General features: G+C 58.9%; 1 protein-coding gene across 3 annotated transcripts in view; it reads left to right on the forward strand.

The window, feature by feature from the left end:
- The window catches only part of COL16A1 (collagen type XVI alpha 1 chain), a 47755-nt gene extending 28689 nt beyond the window's left edge, over positions 1-19066 (forward strand). For all 3 annotated transcript variants that reach the window (XM_088023022.1, XM_088023023.1, XM_028113897.2), the window contains 23 exons: positions 307-351; positions 2116-2169; positions 2751-2804; positions 3356-3409; positions 4959-5003; positions 5120-5173; positions 5500-5535; positions 5884-5946; positions 8368-8439; positions 8617-8670; positions 9268-9312; positions 9530-9574; positions 9895-9948; positions 10354-10407; positions 12450-12500; positions 12749-12838; positions 14289-14324; positions 15428-15472; positions 16353-16541; positions 16899-16965; positions 17693-17869; positions 18073-18150; positions 18843-19066. In XM_088023022.1, coding sequence (XP_087879148.1) covers positions 307-351; positions 2116-2169; positions 2751-2804; positions 3356-3409; positions 4959-5003; positions 5120-5173; positions 5500-5535; positions 5884-5946; positions 8368-8439; positions 8617-8670; positions 9268-9312; positions 9530-9574; positions 9895-9948; positions 10354-10407; positions 12450-12500; positions 12749-12838; positions 14289-14324; positions 15428-15472; positions 16353-16541; positions 16899-16965; positions 17693-17869; positions 18073-18150; positions 18843-19045 — 1665 coding nt within the window. In that variant the 3' untranslated portion in view covers positions 19046-19066. The remainder of the gene's footprint in view (positions 1-306; positions 352-2115; positions 2170-2750; positions 2805-3355; positions 3410-4958; positions 5004-5119; positions 5174-5499; positions 5536-5883; positions 5947-8367; positions 8440-8616; positions 8671-9267; positions 9313-9529; positions 9575-9894; positions 9949-10353; positions 10408-12449; positions 12501-12748; positions 12839-14288; positions 14325-15427; positions 15473-16352; positions 16542-16898; positions 16966-17692; positions 17870-18072; positions 18151-18842) is intronic.

Consider the following 19066-nt stretch of genomic DNA (forward strand, 5'->3'; position numbering starts at 1 on the left):
CCCAGCTGGGGGCATCTGGAGGTCATGTGGCAGGCACGATGGGCTTGCACTCCACCGAGGGTGTCCAGCGGGACTCGGGAGCACTCGGCCAGGGCCCTTGGACTCTGGGGACTGTTTCTCATCTCTGCTGATGGTTCGAGCCATTCTTCCTGGAGCCAAGGGGGAGGAGTGGGTGTCTTCAATGAGTCTCTTTTCCAGCCGCCTTGGAAATAATCCTGTGACCTCCTCTCCCCATGCCCCCCTGCCCCAGACGATGCCCAGGGTTACTATGCCTCTGAGTTGTGACCTGCCTGTTTCTCCCACCAGGGCCCCCCAGGTTTTCCTGGTGCTGTTGGCTCCCCCGGATTGCCTGTAAGAACCTAGTGCTGCTTGACCTCCCCTCCCCCTGCCAGCCAGGTCTCTGTGGCGTTTGCTTGTCTCCCTTCCTGTGGAGCCCTCGCCCCCTCCTCCATGTTTGTCTTTGTCCCCCTGCAGGCACATAACGACACGGGTTCCCTGTGGTCCTAGCGGCTTGGACATCTTCCCAAGTCTCGGACTTCTTTCCCTTTTCCTTTCTCCCTCTGCTCCTGCTTCTTTCATCTTCTCTTCCCCGCCCCGCACCTACAATCTCCTTTTTCTCTTCCCCCAAACCCACATCACTCCCCCCGCCCCCAGGCCTCAGAGCTGTTTCACCTTCTTATTTGAAGCTGGTGCCTCCAGGGGCCTCTTGATTCCTCCCTTTTCACTTCTGCCTTCTGCTTCTCCCACCTTTGCTGTTGACTTGAAGATTTGCTGGAAGTAATTCTTGGGGCCCCGCCAGGCCCCTGGCACAGAGCCCGGCAGAGATGCCAGAGCTTCAGGGCTCCACATTGCGGGCTGGCACACGTTGCTGCCCCGCTGCTTGGCAGGGCCGTCCCGGGGCACCCCAGGGATCTGAAGGTAGCCATGCTTACACCTTGCCCGTCGTCCTAGAGGAACCTCACAGCTTCCTCCTCTGCCTCTCTTCCTCGGCTCCGGGCCCCGTCTGCTGCCCCAAGGCTGGGCGTGTGATGCCAGCCAGCTGGGTTTCTGGGTGTCGTGGGGCCCGGCACCCCCGTGCCCAGTGCCGTGACCCGCTCCTTCCGCCAGGTGTCGTTAATTGCTCTGCCTGCGTCATCGTCACAAGTGTGTTTAAATCATCCCCATCCTCACTGTTGCTCCCTCCTGGGTCACGGAAACTAACCTCCTGCTTGTCAGATCTGGTGTTCCTGGGGGCCTGGCTCCTGTCCTCCCAGGCCTGGCGGTGGAGGCTCAGGGAGCGGGGCCCCTCCTTGTCATGGCTCCATCTGTCCCCACGTCCTCACCCTGGCCGGACCTTGTCTGTTTCTGCTTGCTTGGGTGAAGGGGCCATCTGTCCGTCTAGCCATCTGTCTTGTGTTGTGGAAAGATTTGGGCATCATCTCTTGAGGGCACAAGGGAGAAGGGGCAGACAGAGCCCCTTAACGCCATGGCGAATCCACAAAAGTCAGGGTGAGGACTGAGGGGTGGGGGGCTCTGGCTTTGATTGAAAGCGATCTCCCTTTCCACCCTAAAAAGTGACAGGGACGGCTCTGGAGGGAGCAGTCTGCTCTGGGGGCCTGCCCATGTCTCTCCCCTGCATCCCTAAAAGGAGGTGACTTGTGGCTGGGGGTTGGGGGTGGGGTACAGGTAAGTGTTGACTATCCAGTGATACATTTTGGTCGAGGAACATCATTGTAGGGATACCTCTCCTCACAGTTGCCCCTCAGGGGAGCACACACGTGTCAAACTCCTGAAGGTACACCCCTGCCACTTACCGAAGTAGGGCACATCGGTGACAGTCACCTGCCTGAGCGGTACCCTCTGAGGGTCACCTACCTGGGGGGGGCATATCTCCATAGTGACCTGTCTTGGGGGTATGCTCTTGAGAGGCACCCCTGTGTGAGAGTCTACAACTCTCACAGTTACCCTTCTGGGGTACATCCCATGGTCACCTTGCTGGGGACCTTAATGGGGGGGCATCAGTGATTCCCAGCTCTGCCTGGACTGGGGACAGAAGGCTGCAGAGCAGGCAAAAGGAGCTGGGGGCTGGGTGGGGACAGCCCTCCCCGGCAGGTTCTCATGATTTTTCTCTCCAAGGGTCTTCAAGGAGAGCGAGGCCTCAGGGGCCTGACAGGAGAGAAGGGGGAACCGGTAAGGGGGGCCGGCAGGGGAAGGCGATGGATGAGGAGCCCTGGGGAGGCAGAGGTGGGGCCCCCGGCGATGGCTGCTGGGTGGAAGATGGGAGGTGGATTCCTTTTGAAACTCACTGCCGCTGATCCCTCAGATCAGGGGTCTTCACACCCCCTCGGGATCAAAGGAGTCTGATCTCCCTGTGCCCCAACCCCCTAGAAGGGGCGAACAGCCCTGCCCCACCCTGCCGGCTTCCAGCAGTGCCGCGGGGACTCTTCTCCCAGGGTCCTCCTGCAGCCCCTTCCACGCCCCATTCCCCCCACTCCCACCCTCATCCTCCCTGCTCTGGGCCTTTTCCTCTGGCTCAGCTCCCAGGTCCTGGCCAGGCAGGCACGTGTCCCTGAGTCCCAGGCTTGTGGTGGTGGTCTCAGCCAGAGGAACCTGGGCCTTTGGGAGCTGGCCCAAGGTGGTGGCTGTCCTCGGATGGGCGTGTGCTTGCTCAGTTGGCAGCTCAGGCGTCCTGGTTACCGCTGCTCTTTGCCCAGGGAGGGGGAAACGGAAACGTTGGGGGGCTGGTCCATAATGTCTCCCTTTCTCTATAGGGTCCTCCAGGGCAACCTGGCTACCCAGGTGCCATGGGCCCCCCAGGACTGCCCGTGAGTAAGGGGATGCTGGCTCTGGGGGTAGCAGAGTCTGGGGGTGGGGGTGAGGACAGGGCCAGGCTGGCGCATCCCCCAGCAGGCTCCCTCCCTTCCAAGCATTTCAGCCTGTGCCTCTGCCAGGCTGTCTGCCCGTCCATCCCCGCAGGGCTCCCCAAAGCCCCTGTGGTAGTGCAGCATGGCCCTGCCACTCCACTTCGGAGGTCGCCTGCAGCCATTGCACCGGGAGGGCCAGACTCTCCGAGCACCCAGACCCCAGGACTGAGTTCTGCCTCCCAGCGGGGGGGCTAGGAGAGGTGGGGAGACCACGGGAAGCCTACCCCCTACCCCCCCTACCCCAGGCTGGAGGCTGCTGGGTGGGCGTAGCCCCGCTTTCCACTGGGGGCCACGGTGGCGGGTGGGGAGCAGCCCCGCTCCTCCTCCCCCAGCCGTTGCCCTCCGTGCCATCTGCCTGTAAGTGCCAGCCTGGGCCAGTCTCCACCCCTCGCATTAGCGCCGTGACAGCAGGCCACAGGGCTAATTCAGCTCTCTCTCTGCTTGCATGTCAGGGCATCAAGGGGGAGCGGGGCTATGTCGGGCCCCCAGGAGAGAAGGGAGAATCGGTGAGTCACGGGGCTCGGCGCGGGGCGGGGGGGGGGGGCAGGAGGAAGGGCTCCAAACGGAGCAGTCCCTGCCCCACGGCCACCCGAGACTTTCCCAGCAGCCTGCGAAGGAAGAGACCTGACCCCGCTTCCCTGCCCCCTGAGTCACTCCAGCTGCAGCGCAGGCAGGCGGCGTGGGCTGGTTGCCGCAGAGGTGGAGGGGAGGCTGGAGGGAGGATCGGAGCGGGTTTCAAGGAGTTGGGCTGGCCAGGGCTGCCAAGGGGTTGGGGGGGGGGGCAGAGTCAGCCGGCAGGAAGGCCTCCTCCTCCCCTGCAAAAGCAGGTGGGCGGGCAGGGCAGAGCAGGGCAGATGGGGGACCCCAGACCCAGCTTAGAGCCTGGCCTGATCCGCAAGCCCAGAACCACTCTTCCCAGCTGGGTGAGCGCAGGGGCGGGGGCTGTTACCAGGTGAGGACATAATATCAGTTAGGTTATCCCCAGGCTCAGGAAGTGACATGGTTCACCCAACACGCTGCCGCGAGTCAGTGAGTGAGTTAGGGCATAGCGTGGACTTGCACCCAAGTCCCTCTGTGACCAACCTGCCAAAACCTTAGTCTTCCCTTCCCCTCACACGTCAGTGAGGCCCCGGGTGGGATGTAGCTGACCCCATGTGCATTTACTCAGTAACAGACATTCCTCAGGGGCCTTCTGGGTGGCAGGCTGTTCTGCGGGTGCCACAGTGAAGAAAACAGGCACCTGTGCCTCTTGACCTCAGAAGCTCACATTCCAATGAGGGAGGTAGATAACAGATGAATAAGCCAATGCATATAAATGAGAAAGCAATGGAGAAAAGAGAGCAGGGTAAGGGGCCAGCTGGTGTACAGGGTGCTATTAGAAGGAGGATCAGGAGGCCTCTCTGAGACGGTGCTGTTGGACGTGAGCCCCGAATAGAGTTGGGGGTGGGGGAGGGCACATGGTTATCTATCCTGGGGAATCCCAAAGGGAGTGGGTGGGGGAACCTCAGGAAGAGATTGGAGCCATCTAATCCCTTGGTAAGGTTTTAAGAGCCCCAGAAAGGGTGGGGGAATGGTAGGCATTCTAGGGAGAGGGGGCAGCTCTGCAAAGGCCCAGGGGTACGAACAGCCGTCCGACCAAGCAAGGCAGAAGATAAGACGGGGAGAAGGAAGTGAAGCAGGAAAGGGTGGGTGGTACTAGATCACAGGATGCCTCAAAACCCAGCACTGGTGGAAAGTATGGACCTCATTCAGTTGCACAGAGGGGAGCCATGGAAGGCTTTGGAGCAAGAGAGTGTTACAATCAGAGCTATGCTGGAGAAGAGGAAATGGCAGCCAGTTGCTGGCTGGATTGAAGTGAGCCAGGAGGTGGCAGGACTAGTTAGAGGCTGATTCAATAGCTTAGGCAGGAGAAGGGAAGCTGGAGCCAACCAGGGGGAGGAGTCCTGCCGGCATCCCCATCTACTCTCTGTGCCCTGTGCCCTGGTCCCTGCCTCATCCCCTGCTCTCCCACCTCCCCCAGTCAGAGTGACTGAGTCTGCTTCTTCGTGTCCCCAGGGCCCACCAGGATCTGAAGGCCTCCCAGGTGCCCCAGGCCCAGCGGTGAGTGATGGAGGAGACAAGGAACTGTGGACGTGGGGACTCCTGGTCCTGGTCCAGCCCTGGGGTCTAGGGGAAGAAAGACTGGGTTCCAGCTGCCTTGTTCTCTATGGTGACAGGGTCCCCGGGGAGAGCGAGGACCCCAAGGAAACTCGGGAGAGAAGGGCGACCAGGTGAGTGACCACAGGACCTGGCTGGCTGTCCTGATCATGGGGGAGGACTGAGAGGGGGGATGGGCACAGGGAAAGGGCTAGGTCCTCTCCCTGGTGGCCACCCTCACATGTGGAGGGGTGACCAGCTCTAGCCTCCAGCCCTCACCCGTCCTTGAGTTGTAACCTCCCACCTCGTGACTAGAGCTTCACCTGCTGGTCATCTTGGGCAGAGTGGAGGGCAAGGCCCCATGGCTCGAGGCAGCCTCACCCTGTCACTCTTTCCATCTGGGCCGCCAGGAGGGAGAGAGTGGGCGGCACAGCAGACTGTCCCTTGCTTCTTCCCCTAGGGATTTCAAGGCCAGCCAGGCTTTCCCGGCCCACCGGTGAGTGAAGACACAAAACCAGCCCTGTCTGTATGATCCTATTTGGGAGGGGCAGGCCTGACCAGGCCAGGCTGGGCTAGGATGGGCCGACGGAGGGGAGGGAAGAGGCATGGGAGGAACGGTCTGGGTGGCCAGGCCTGATTCCAGGAGCCAGGACCTGGAGGGCAGAGCCTCCTGGGTGGGCCCCAGCACAGCAGGCCAGCCAGCTCCTAGGTGGTGTTTCTAGGAAGTCAAAATGCATCAAAATGCATCGTATTAACTGTAGTGATGCAAACCCAGGAGGAAGAAGGAAGGGGAGCTCCCCCTCCAGCCCCATTTTCATTCCCGCCTGCTCCTTTGTTGATATAGGGTCCCCCTGGATTCCCGGGCAAAGCTGGAGCACCCGGCCCACCTGGCCCCCAAGCGGAGAAGGTGAGCGGGACCCCAATTTGGCCACAGCCACAGATCTGAGCCATGCAGCTGCCACACCCCATCCCACCCGACTATGGGGCCTTTGGAAATTCAAGGACTGACTCGGTTTCGGTTACAAGGGTGGGGAAAGAGACCTGCAGCATAGGTTCAGCAACTGCCGTAGGGCGACAGACCCGTGGCCCCAGGATGGCAACTGTGCTGCCCAAGTCCCTGCCCGCTGGGAACAGGGGGTGGGCCGGAGGCAGAGGGGTGCGCGAGAGGTGGTGACTGGAGCGCAGGAGGCTGGCTTCATCTCCAGGAGGAGGGGCCAAGTGGAGGGGGAGGAGCCGAGGGGAGGGGAGGGGGGAGGAGCTGAAGGGAGGGGGAGGAGCTGAGGGGAGGAGGGAAGCGCATCCAGACTGCGAGCCCGAACCCGAAGCCCGAAGCCTGAAGCCCGAAGCCCAGATACCTGAAGCCAGCGCCGCTCTGGCCACTCACCTGGGTCTGACAACAGCAGGAACGGAACATGCACAGATTGTCCCCAAGGGCCCAGAGAGGGCAGGCATGGCCTGTGAGCTGGTGACAAGGTTTGGAAGGAGCAGCGGCCTGGGGAGCCTCCACACTGGCTGCCCCTGGGCTTGACTTGATAGTTGGTCCGGGGGCTGACATCCCTGTCTCATCCCAACCTCTGGACTCCCCAGAGGTGATGGCTGGATAGTATAATGAGGCCCCAAATTGACTTCTAAGCTTGGGGTGGGAGGCTTATCACCCAAAGGGGGAGGCAGGAGGCCTGTAACCTCGGGTGGGGCCTCTTTCTTCTGAAAACACACATAGCACAGCAGTCAGAGCTAGAAAGGACTTATAGAAAGGCCACCTTGGTCTAACTTCTCACTGTGAGGCAATGAGGCCCAGAGAGGCTCAGGGCATCCCAGGGGCACACAGCAAAATAACAACAGAGCGGAGACTCCCTCCCAACCCAGGATAGCGCCAGGGCACCTCGCTGCCTCCCCAGAGCCAGCACCTGTCAGCCACTGTTGAGGCGGTGGTGGGCGCCACCACCCTTCCCTTCTTTGTGGAAGACCCGGGTGGCAGCCCCTGCCAGAACCCTCTGGGCTGGCTCTGTACCCCAGTGCTGCCTGCTCTCCTTAGGCTGGTCACTGCAGAGAATCTCAAACCTCTGGCCAGGGGTTCTCCCATCTCCACCCCCTGTGGGACTGACATTTTCTGGGGCTGTGCTGACCCCTCCTGGTAGCTGGTGGCATTGCAATGCCACCGGGGCTTTCTCTCCACGCCCCCCCCGCCCCCCCCCCCCCCATGGAGGGGCGTCTCTAGCGGGATCATTTCCACCTTGGCTGGTCCACAGCCACGGCTCCAGAGCAGCCACTCTCTTCGCACTAGGGACGCGGCAGCCCGCCACACCAAGCTGCCCCCCTCCCTTCTCTGGTAAACATTCTAGTTCACATGTTGATGCTCATCATCCCCCTGCTTTGAACAGTCAGTGGCTCCCCAGTGCCTGTAGCAGTGGGTCCCAGACTTTATTTTGAAGTCCCTGAGCCCTTTCATCACACAGAAGCTTAAAATGTATATAACAGATATGAGTGGCGCTGCTCTGGCTAAGGCAGGGACAGGGGTCTTGGGTCCCACCCTCTGGGCTCCCACTTCATGCACCCATCTCTGATGCTCCTCCAGGAACCCCCAGGGCTCTGAGAAGTACAGTTTGAAAAGCACTGGTCTGTGAGATAGAGTCTAGCACAGTGTTCAGGGCCCTCCCCCCATCAGCCTCTACCTTCCTCCAGCCTTGCCTCCCACCCCACCCTTCACAAGGGCTCCCCAGACACCCTGGCTAGGCCAGGCATGGGACCACTTCCAAATCTTCATCCTTCTCTGAAGTTCCTTCTGGCATGCCCTCTTCTCCTTCCCCACTTGCCCACATCCCGGCTATCCTTCAGAGTCTAGCGTCTGGTGATGCTTCTGTGACGCTTCCCCTGAGCCCTGGCCAGAGAGAGCCACTCCCTCTTTGGAACAGGACTATGAGCTTCTTGAGGACAGGGGCCACCCTTTTTTTCATCTGGAAGGATCAGCAGCTGTATAGTGCTTGGCACTTTTTTGGGACCGATGTGAACTGAACGTATGCCTTTAGTTGGCACACATCACTGAGCACCCACTCTGCCGGCCCCTGGGTCAACCCTGAAGAAGATGCTAGGCCGAATAGGCTCTGTCCCCTCCTCATAGAACAGTGTGAAAAGGGGGGTGCTTTGCAGACGAAGACAGATCCTCTTGGGGGAGTGGTGTGGAATATATCCAGTTAGGCCAGAGCAGAACTGGGGCTGGAGACCAGTTGCCCTGACTCCCAGTAATCATCAGAACCCAGTGCCCAGCGCCTTGTCCCAGGGTGGGGCAAGGCCCTGCTGACTTTGTTGCGGGGGTTGGGCTCCTTTCCAGGGCAGCGAAGGGATTCGAGGCCCACCAGGCATGCCTGGTCCCACCGGGCCACCAGGATCTCCTGGGATTCAGGTGAGTGTGTGTCCTCTTAGCGTGACAGGTATGTGCCGTGCGCATGTGTGCGCATGTGTGTGTTTAGTTGGGGTGGAAGTTGGGTGAGGGGTGGACAGGGTGGAGGGGCTGGGTCAGGTCTCTCACCTCCTAGGGCTCCAGCACAAGCATGCATATATGCCTTTTTCCTGTTTCTAGGGTCCTGCTGGTCTGGATGGTCTGGATGGGAAGGACGGCAAGCCTGGCTTGAGGGTGAGATAATAGGCACCTCCTTCCTTCTTCCTCCAGGAGCAAAAGTCAACGGAACCCCAGTGAAGGAAACCGAATCCCCCCATGCCTCTGCCTTCCCTCCACCTGCTTCTCACCACTTCTCTGATGGCTCCAGGGCCCCTTGGTTCCTCACTTCTCCTGGTAGCCTTAACCAGGTTGCATGAGCTAGGTCTCACCAAAAGGCAGGCAGCCAAGGGAGTGGATTTATATCCAGAAACTCAGGCAACTAAAGATACTAGGCCGGGTGTTAGGGAGAACAGGCTGTAGGCATGGAAGGACTTGAGCAGCCCTGGCTCCATGGGTCTGGTTTTGCTGGGGAATCTGAAAAGGATGGGGCATGGCAAAGGGCAGAGCATCAAGGCCAACCCTCTTCTGTACCCAAAAGAGGAAAATTGAGGTTCAGAGAGGGATTCACTCAGGGTCCACAGCCAGTCAGAGGCCGAGCCCAGCTTAGATTCTTCCCTCTGCCTCCCGTGACATTCCCTCCATCCTGGGATAGCCGGGGAGGGGTGGGAGAGAGGGAAGACAGTGGTGAATGAGTGGGCATCCTGTCTCATATGCCCCTGGTCTCTTCCCTAGGGGGACCCTGGTCCTGCTGGCCCCCCTGGACTCATGGGACCCCCGGTAAGTTGAGCTGCAGGAAGGAGCGGAGAGTGGGGAGGTCCCAAAGCTGAGCAGGTGTGGGGTTTGCCTTGGTGGGTGGGGCAGCTCAACTCCAGATCCTCCGAGGACCATGGTAGGATTCTGGATGGGTCTGATTTCTTTGGCCTGAGGACGGAGGCAAGGGAAGTGGCCTCTGCTTGGGGCGAGGGCCCTGACAGCTTCCCGCTTTTTCTTCCAGGGCTTCAAGGGGAAAACGGGACACCCTGGCCTCCCAGGACCAAAGGTAAGGAAGGACCTGGTGACTTCTGCCAAGCAGGTCTTCTCAGCCCTCCTCAAGGCCTGACCCCAGGCAGACAGGGCAGCCTAGCTGGAGTGCCCGCGCCACCAGAGCCTTGGCTGAGATGCCATCGCAGCATCCGAGCCTCCTGAGACCACCGATGCCAGGAGAGTGGGTCAGGCTTCGCCATCTACCCGCCTGAGGGCATCAGAGGGCTGCTGGCCAGAGCTGGGCAGGGGGCAGGGCTCTTCGGATATGGGGTCAACTTGGGGCTGGAGGAGCCAAGTCGAGGCCTGTCGAGCTCCAGTTGGCCCGCTCTCTTCCAGGGCGACTGTGGAAAACCAGGTCCCCCGGGCAGCAGTGGCCGGCCTGGAGCAGAGGTAAAGGCAGAGGCTCCCTTCAGACAGCCTCTGGGCTCTGCTGAGTCTGAGACACAGCTGCTCCGTCCCTCTCCCTGGCCACCTGGCTGCCCTCTCTCCTGGGCACGTTTTGCCTCCAAACTGCACACCTCCTCCTTCCTGCGGCCTGTTGGGTCACTCACCTAAAAAGCCGGGCCTGGCTTCTTGGGCTGGGGGCTCTGGTTTCTCTCTCCACCATATTCATGGGCAGGGCTGGTCCTCGGGCCCTGGACAGCATGGGCCTGGAGGCCAGGACTCAGCCCAGCGTCTCTGACTATTGCCGTCCCGCCTGCTCTGCTCAGCCTTCTCCCACCTAACGACCCTGTGCGAGTAAGTCTGCTTCTGTGTTGCTTTTTTTTTTTTTTTTCTTTTTTCTGGCTCCTACAGGGTGAGCCTGGTGCCATGGGACTTCAGGGAAGACCCGGCCCCCCCGGCCATATCGTGAGTTAAACCGTTCTTGCCCCCGCCTTTATGAGAGTGAGGGCTCTGCTGGGCTGGGGTGGGCGAGGGCGATGGCCTGAAAGAGCTGACCCCAGGAGCAGCCCCATAGCGCAGTGAGGGGCTCTGGGCCCACCTCATCCAGTGGCCCCCAGGGTCTTTGCCATTTTCTTATTTTCTGGGCACATTTGAGTTTACTCATCAAACAAAGATCATTCAGTTATTCAACAAACAATAATCGAGCACCTGCTCCATGCCAGGCACCGCTCCAAGCAGGGGGCTAAGAGTGAGACAGACAAGGTCCCCTGATCCCAGAGCTTGCACACAGGCATGACAAACCAACAGATTAATGCAGAAGCGTCGGGCAGGGATGTGATGTCACAGACAGGGCCTGGGAGGCGCCTTTAGATGCACCTTTACTGCCCAAGTGGCATTTGAGCCAAGGCCTGAATGACAAAAGGAGCCATCTGTCTAGCAGTCTGGGGGAAGAATGTCCAGGCAGGAAAGGAGGGTGGGGGTGGAGGGCCACCAGCGCCTGAGAGCCTGAGGCAGGGAGGGGCCTGGGGTGTAGGGGGAGCCCCAAGGTCAGCGAGGCTGGAGTGGAGTTTGACAAGGGCGTGAGTGAGAGCCGGAAAGCTGTGCTTGGAGACGATCTGCTGCAGACCTGGGACCTCGGGGATGTGGGCAGGAGGGGAGGGGCGCAGGTGGAAGCCGGGGTGTCCCTGAGGGATGGGGTGGTTGCGGTGGGGTGGTGGTGGCAGGCAGGAGGGCTGTGTTTGGAGGACTTGCTGCCGGCCTGCGTGGGGGAGGGGCGGGGAGCGGGGAGCAGTTGAAGGGGGGGTGGCGGGGGAGGACTGGCCCTGGCCCGGGAGGCCGGTTGCGTGGGTGGCGCGCTTAGGGAGATAAGACAACTTGGAGAGGGCAGTTATTAAGCCGTAATGAGTTTCCCGTCTGGATTTGCTCCTCGGTAGCATAGATGGCTGCCGATGTGCGCCTTTGATCAGTGTGAGGCCCCGAGCTGATGGGGTTCCTGAGCAAAGGAAACACTCTGGCATTTGATTGCAGGCCTGTTGTGGCAGATGTACAGTTTCCAAGAGGCTTCTGGAAATGTTAAAAATAGTTCATGAGCAGAAAGAGGAGCTCTCGGGTCCTCATCACCGTGTGTATGGATCTCGAGGGATTCAGAGGCCCTGGCTTGAGGACCTGAGTTTTAGCCTAGTCCCTGCTCACATTACAGATGAAAGGAAGAGCGCGCTCTGAATTGTGAGCCCGTCACGGACTCACTGGGGGCTGGGGAAAGGGGCCGCGAGGTTCCCCCCTCACTTCTGTCTGCCCAGCCTCAGCCCCTGCTCTGTGCCAGTCCCAGTGCTGGGCATTCCTGCCCCAGAGGTCTAGAGAGGGGTAGAACAGAGTCCATGCCTCCGGAACTTTCCATCTGGGAGCATGGAGGGAGGTGCTGTGAGAGAGACCTGCGTGCCCTGGGCTTCAGAGAAGGTGTAGCTCTAACCAGGGAGCTAGCATTTGAGCTGTGACTCAGAGATGGGGAGGGCATTTGGGCACCACCTCAGCCCAGCAGGGTGGGAGCAACCCCCACGAGTTGAGTCCCATTACCCTCCAGAGGCAGTAGAGCAGGAGACCAGGGAGGCCCAGGGTCCGAGGGCTGGCCTTATCCGTTTGGTCTCCGGGGTTGGGGTTGAGCCCCTGCTACGCAGCTCGCAGCTTCTGCTCTTTGCTTCTCCCTCAGAACAGGAGGAAGTAGGGGGCCTCAGAAGACCCCAGGCCCAACATAGTTAACCTTCAGGCCTTTGCCCTCTGCCCTCAGCTCTGGCCGTGGTCCTGTGAGCTCAGGGACCCCCCAGGTATCAGCTCTGGCACAAATCTCTTGGTAGAAGCTCAAGTGCAAGAGCAGAAGGGGAGGAGGGTTTAGGGAAGAGAATGGAGCTGCTGAAGTTCAGGGTCTGTTCCCGCTGTTGGTCCCCCGTTTACCTCCAGGGGGCCTTATTACCCGAGACTCTTTCCGTCCCTCTGACTTCGTCTTTCTTTAGGGCCCACCAGGGCCTCCAGGCCAGCCAGGCCCAGCTGGGATCTCTGCAATGGTGAGTGGCCTGCGCCCCCCGTCCCTCCCTCCCGGGGGCCTGGCTGGGAAGAGTTTGGGTCCATCCCCCTCCTTCCCCGGCTTCAGCCTCTCCTGCCTCCTGGGTCTCCCCAAGTGGCATGTAGTGAAGGCCTTCGGATTCAGACAGTGCCACCCCACCCCTGACACACAGTGACACCTGCCTCTGCTGTGTGGGGTTCACCACTGCGTCTCCTGTCCCCTCTCACCATCCACCTCCTTTGTCTCCAGGGCCTAAAAGGAGATCGGGGAGCCACTGGAGAAAGGGGCCTTCTAGGCCTTCCAGGCCAGCCTGGCCCCCCCGGACACCCTGGCCCCCCGGTAAGACCCCACATCTCACTGCACAGCCCCCAGGAAGAGGGCCAGTCGGCTTTGTCAGTTGAGCGCAGCACTGTGCGTCTGGGGTCTCCAGGGAAGGAGAGGCTGTGAGCAGGGAAGCTAGCAGCGCGGGGCTCATGCCTGAGGATCACGTCATATCTGGAAGAAAGGACAAGTCCTGCCAGCCAGCACTTGCCAGGCGCGCACCGGGCCGCCGCCCCTGACCATGCACCACTTGCGCCGATCCCTTGACCTGGTGTCAGGCAGGGGAGACCTGGCACCTGTTCTGCCCCTGCCCCCTGCCCCCTCCCCTGGGGAGCTTGCTGGTAACCACAGAGAGTCTGGGAACGTCAGGAACCAGAAATGCAGCGCCATTACCGCAGCCCCCTCAGCAACTCAGAAACCACTCCTGGTCTCAGCTGGTGCTTAATACTCTAAGAGCCGTGATGCATTGGCCACGGACAGTGTGCTGAATGGTGACCTAAGTGCTTGACATTTTGTCATTTAATCGGTACTGCAACCCTATTTAGTAGGTCTGATTGTCCCCATTTTACAGATGAGGAAACCAAGGCTCAGCCAGGTTAAGTAGGTTGCCCAGAATTGCAACAGCTAGTGAGCGGAAGAGCCTGCCTGATTGCAAAACTTGCGTCCTTAGCCACTCTGCAATCCTCCCGCTTTCAAAGGTTCCAGACAAGTGACCCACATCGGGTGGTTCGATTGCCAGTCTTAGGGATGAAGTCTCCTGGGGAAACTGAGGCAGGAACCCAGGTCTCCTAGCCCCCAGGTCAGGGTGTTCTCTTTTGGGAACAGTAGCCATGACCCTGGGGCTGGTGGCCTCAATGGGATGGATGACTCCAGCCCATGCAGCGATGATGGTTGGCCCAGCCGCCAAGAGGGCTGAGTCTCACCTACACACTCTGATTTCTTGCCACGGCCCCGGGGCAGGGGGGGTCCCTCCAACCTTCTGGCCTTCCCTGGAGCCTCCAGTATCCCTGGATACAGCCTCCAGTTGTATCAGATTACCAGCCTGGCAGTCACAGAGTCTTCCCCACCATCTCACCAGAAGCAGGCTGGGCCCATGATGCAGCCCGTCCTGTCCTGGGGAGGGAGCAGGCTTGGCAAACATGTAACATAAACTCAAGAGCTAGGGCTCCTGCAAGATGCCGGGGCCTCGAGCCAGGAGCCGGGAGCGTGCAGCCCGCTCTTCCCTTGCCCAGCTCAGTCAGGGGGCAGCCAGGGCTGTTGGTGTGGGGCTCTGGGACAGGCTAGAATTGGGGATGGGGGGTGGGGATCTAAGTTTCCATGGTCTGTGCCCCGAGGGTCTGAGGGTGAGGGCTAGAGAATCGTGGTCCCTTGGTGGCCCAGGACTGGGCACCTGTGGTGGGCGAGGGGAGGCAGGGGATGCCATGCTGGATTAGTGCCTATCACACGTCTCCTACTCTCTACTCCACAGGGTGAACCCGGTGCAGATGGTGCAGCTGGCAAAGAGGTACTGTCGCGCTGGGCTTCTCCTTCCCGGGGGAGCAGGGGGTGCTGCTGCTTGTGCCTCGCCTTGCCCTCACCCCTCTTTGTTCACTCACTAAACACTCCCTGAATGCCAGACTCCCTCCAGATGGATATGCAGGAAGTTGGTGACCCTTGCTGCATTGGGGAGAGGGACTGGGGACTGGGGAGAAGGGTGAATGACACTTGTTCTTCACTATTTTTCTTACTCTGTACCTGGTCAAAGAGAGCCAATGATGATGATGGTGATGGTGGTGATGATGATGGTGGTGGTGGTGGTGGTGGTGGTGGTGGTGGTGGTGATGGTGATGGTGGTGGTGGTGGTGATGATGATGGTGGTGGTGGTGTTGATGATGGTGGTGGTGGTGGTGGTGATGGTGATGATGGTGGTGATGATGATGGTGGTGGTGGTGATGATGATGGTGATGGTGGTGGTGGTGATGGTGATGGTGATGATGATGATGGTGGTGATGGTGGTGATGGTGATGGTGGTGATGGTGGTGGTGGTGGTGATGATGGTGGTGGTGGTGATGGTGGTGATGGTGATGGTGGTGGTGATGATGATGGTGATGGTGTTGATGATGTGGTGATGATGGTGGTGGTGGTGGTGATGGTGGTGATGATGATGGTGGTGGTGGTGGTGATGGTGGTGATGATGATGATGGTGGTGGTGGTGATGGTGGTGGTGGTGGTGATGATGATGACGGTGGTGATGGTGATGATGATGATGGTGGTGGTGGTGATGATGATGGTGGTGGTGGTGGTGGTAGACTCCAAACATTTCCTGCAGCACCAGCTCTTGCCAGGCCCTCCAATATGCCATGGACTGGCCCTCTTGCTCTGACTTCTCACCTCTTTCTGTCTGTGACAAGGGACCCAACCAACATGATCACACAAGGCCATGCCTTGGGAGACATCATGCTCCCTTCTAGCTGTCAACCAACAGAAAGGAGGCTGTTGTCCTTCCTCACACAGAGCCCAGCTGGACATAGCCCGAGGCCTGAGGGCCGTAGAAGGTGGTCCTTTCACGACACCTACCTCCACAGAATGGCTTGGAGATGTTGACCCCGGACTTTTGCTTTCCTCTAGGGACCCCCTGGAAAACAGGGACTCTATGGACCACCTGGTCCAAAGGTGAGTGGGCACTGGCTGGTTTTGAGGGGAAAAACTCATGAGTGATGAAGGCCAGCTCTATGCTATGACTTTAGCCATGGAGAGGAGACACAGAAAGGCCAGTGGGCAGGAAGAAAACATGAGCGGAACTCAGAACTTGGAGCAACCTCATCTCTAAAAACTTCTCACATGGACCTATTTCTTAGCTAGGATTGGGAGGATAGAAATCTCAAGTTCATTCACTCATTGACCAGTGGGTGGATTCATTCATTCATGCTGCAGGCGTCTGCTTGATCTCACTTACATTCCAGACCCTCTGTCCCAGCCTTGGGTAAATAGAGGTCTCTGAACAGTAACCGCTCACCGAGTCCAGTCACACTTACGCTAGGGCATGGTATCCTTTTCAGAAGATTAGACATAGCACCCAACTCAGCCTGGGAGTCAGGGAGGCTGTGCACAGAACAGGAGCATTTCAGCAGAATGGGAGGAGCGTACCAGGTAGAAGGAGGGGAAGAACATCCCAGGCAGGGAGGGCAACACGGCGTGGTCGGAGCCGAGTTCTAAACAGTGAGGTACGGCTGCGGGTGCAGGGGCGGGGAGATGGGCCTGGAGAAGAGGTGGTTGGGACCACATCACGAATGATCTTGAATGTCTGGCCAAGGAATCCGGTTTTATCCTGAGGGTGGGCGGGAGCCATCAGAATTTCTAAGCAGGAAGTAACGGCATGAAAAGTGTCTTTTCAGAGGACCGCTCTGGAGTCCTCATCAGGATCTGTGGCCACTGTCAGAGGAAGATGCCGGGGGCCGGGTCGGGGGATGGAGAGAGAGAGAGAGAGAGAGAGAGGCCAATGGCTGTGACATCATGAAGTGACCAATCTGGATGTGACTTCCTGTCCTTGCAGGGTGATCCAGGACCTTCAGGACAGAAGGGACAGGCAGGAGAGAAGGGGAGAGCCGGCATGCCTGGCGGGCCTGGCAAGAGTGGCTCCATGGGGCCTGTTGGGCCACCGGGTCCGGCAGGAGAGAGGGGCCACCCTGGCTCCCCGGGGCCTGTAGGGAGCCCTGGCTTGCCCGGGATGCCTGGCTCCATGGTAAGGAGGGAGCCTGGCAGCCAGGGGCACGGTCCCACAGAGCAGGCAGACAGGGTGGGTGGAGCAGAGACCATTTTAGAAGCTCCTGCCGACCCTCTGAGGGAAAGAGCATGACTCCCATAGAGGTGCTTCACCTGTGTGGGCGCGAGTGGGGGAGGTTTGGGAACCCTCTCCCCAGAAAAATGCGCTGTGTTTTGCACCATTGCAGGGGGGTGAGGACCTTGGGTTAAGTACCTGTGGGAGGCTCCTAGAAGCGATGTTCCCCTCCTTACCCTTTATTTGCATAAAGTCTATTCCCAGGGGGAGAGCACCAGGCTTGGAAGTATAATTGAGGCAGGTTTTCTTTGTTTTCCTCAGGGAGACATGGTGAATTATGATGAAATCAAGAGGTTCATCAGACAAGAGATCATTAAAATGTTTGATGGTAATTGGCAGCTGGCTGGGCGGCGGTGGGCGCTGCTGGCCCTTCCCAGCTCTTTTTCTACCCTGCCCTGGCCTCCTTTTCCTTCAAACTCAGTGCCCCTCCCCAGGCACCCACCACCCCCCTCCACTTACAGGCATATGTTCAGTTAGACGTCAGACCTTCCTTATCACCTGCTCGGTTCAGAGATAAAATGACTCCCCACCCCCACCGCCCCCACGCTCCCTGAGCCCCCACTGGCGCAAAGGAGACAGACAAGAAAATTGAAATCAAACGAGTCTGCATGAAGTGAGCTCTAAATAGAGGGGCGAGCAGCAACCGTAAGAGAGCTGGGGTGGTTTCACTTTTAAGCTTTTTTCCTGTTCATCTGTTCATCCAGCCTTGCCATGCTAGGGCCTGGGGAGAACAGGGACCCTGTCCTGATGGGGCTAGTCATCTTGCTTGGGGAGTGGAGTTTGAATGCCAAGCAAGGAGTCTGGACTTTATTGTGAAGCCAGTGGTGCACTAATGAGGGTGTCGGAGGGGAGGGAGGCCATCGTCAGGTCCGTGCTCCCGAGAGACCACCATGCAGAGGAAGGTGGAGGCGAGGGCACGAGAGGCCACTCAGGAGATCAGCCCCTGTGTTCCCTGCACTGGGAAGCAAGGCCATTTGGGACTTGATGCTGGCAGCCCCTCTGCCCAGTGTGAGGTCCCGGGGCACCCTGTGACCGGTCCCTGGCCTTTCTTACAGAGAGGATGGCTTACTACACCTCCAGGATGCAGTTCCCCATGGAGATGGCTGCAGCTCCAGGACGCCCAGGGCCCCCAGGGAAGGACGGTGCTCCAGGCCGGCCAGGCGCTCCGGGGTCACCCGGACTCCCTGGTCAGATCGGCAGGGAAGGACGGCAGGGCGTGCCAGGAATGAGAGGTAGCTCTGCCCTCCAGCTCCCCAGGCGCATCTGGAACTCTGGGGGCAAACAGGAGCATTGCGTGAGGTCTATCATGACTCTGACATTCAGCATTGCGTGAGGTCTATCATGACACATGTGCATGTGTGTGTTTCAAATAATCTGCCTGGGCGTGTCATTTTTCTGCTCAGGAATAGGACTTATTTTATTTCTTTTGTCCCAGGATTGCCCGGGACCAAGGGTGAAAAGGGGGACATTGGTGTCGGCATTGCAGGAGACAATGGTCTTCCCGGCCCCCCAGGTAGGAAGAACCAGAATGTGAGAGCATGAATCTTGTAGAATGTTCCTTCTACAACACAACAGATTTGTGTAGAACCTCAAATAACTGCAGGCCTATCAGCCACCATTTACAGTCATGCCAGGGTGTGCAGAGGGGGGAGTGGAGGACCCAGGGCCCGTCCTCAAGTCCTAAACCAGGCTAGCGGGACACAGGGAAAGGTAGTTGGATATGGTGGGGCCGGGGAAGGTGAGTTCAAGTCCTGCTCAGCATCCTGGCTGTCCAAACTTGACAAGGTCACTAAGTCAGGCTGTAGAGCCTGAAAGAGAAGTGACCATAGCCTGCCGGCCTGGCTCTGAAACCCAGCCTCACTGAACGGCCTACCCCATGTGGGCAACCTCTCTGAGCCTGCATCATCATCTACAACATGAGATGATAGTTTCTTTCTCATTGTGAAGATTCATTGAACTGTGCATCAAAAGCACTCGCCTTGTGCCTGGCACACAGAAGCTCCCAATAAAACTGGCCGGTATTGTTGTTGTTATTGTTACATTAACATAAGGATCAGATCAGGTCTTCTCGAAAACCTGTTGTAACCTGACAAATATTTATCACATATAAGGTATTATTTACCACGACCACGATTTTTTCTTTTCTTGTCATCTGGGTCTCTTGACCTTCCTTCTTCTGACTCTTCTCCCCCACCTACTCCCCAGGTCCTCAAGGCCCTCCAGGGTATGGCAAGATGGGCGCCACTGGACCGATGGGCCAGCAAGGCATTCCTGGCATCCCTGGCCCCCCGGGTCCCATGGGCCAGCCAGGCAAGGCTGGCCACTGTAACCCCTCTGACTGCTTTGGGACCATGCCCATGGAGCAGCAGTACCCACCCATGAAGAACATGAAGGGGCCTTTCGGCTGAAATCACCAGCTCTGTCAGATG

The sequence above is a fragment of the Eumetopias jubatus genome, unplaced genomic scaffold, assembly GCF_037043125.1.
Source record: "Eumetopias jubatus isolate StellerSeaLion01/CBP00866 unplaced genomic scaffold, mEumJub1_p1.0 scaffold_4, whole genome shotgun sequence".
NCBI classification, from domain to species: Eukaryota; Metazoa; Chordata; class Mammalia; order Carnivora; family Otariidae; genus Eumetopias; species Eumetopias jubatus.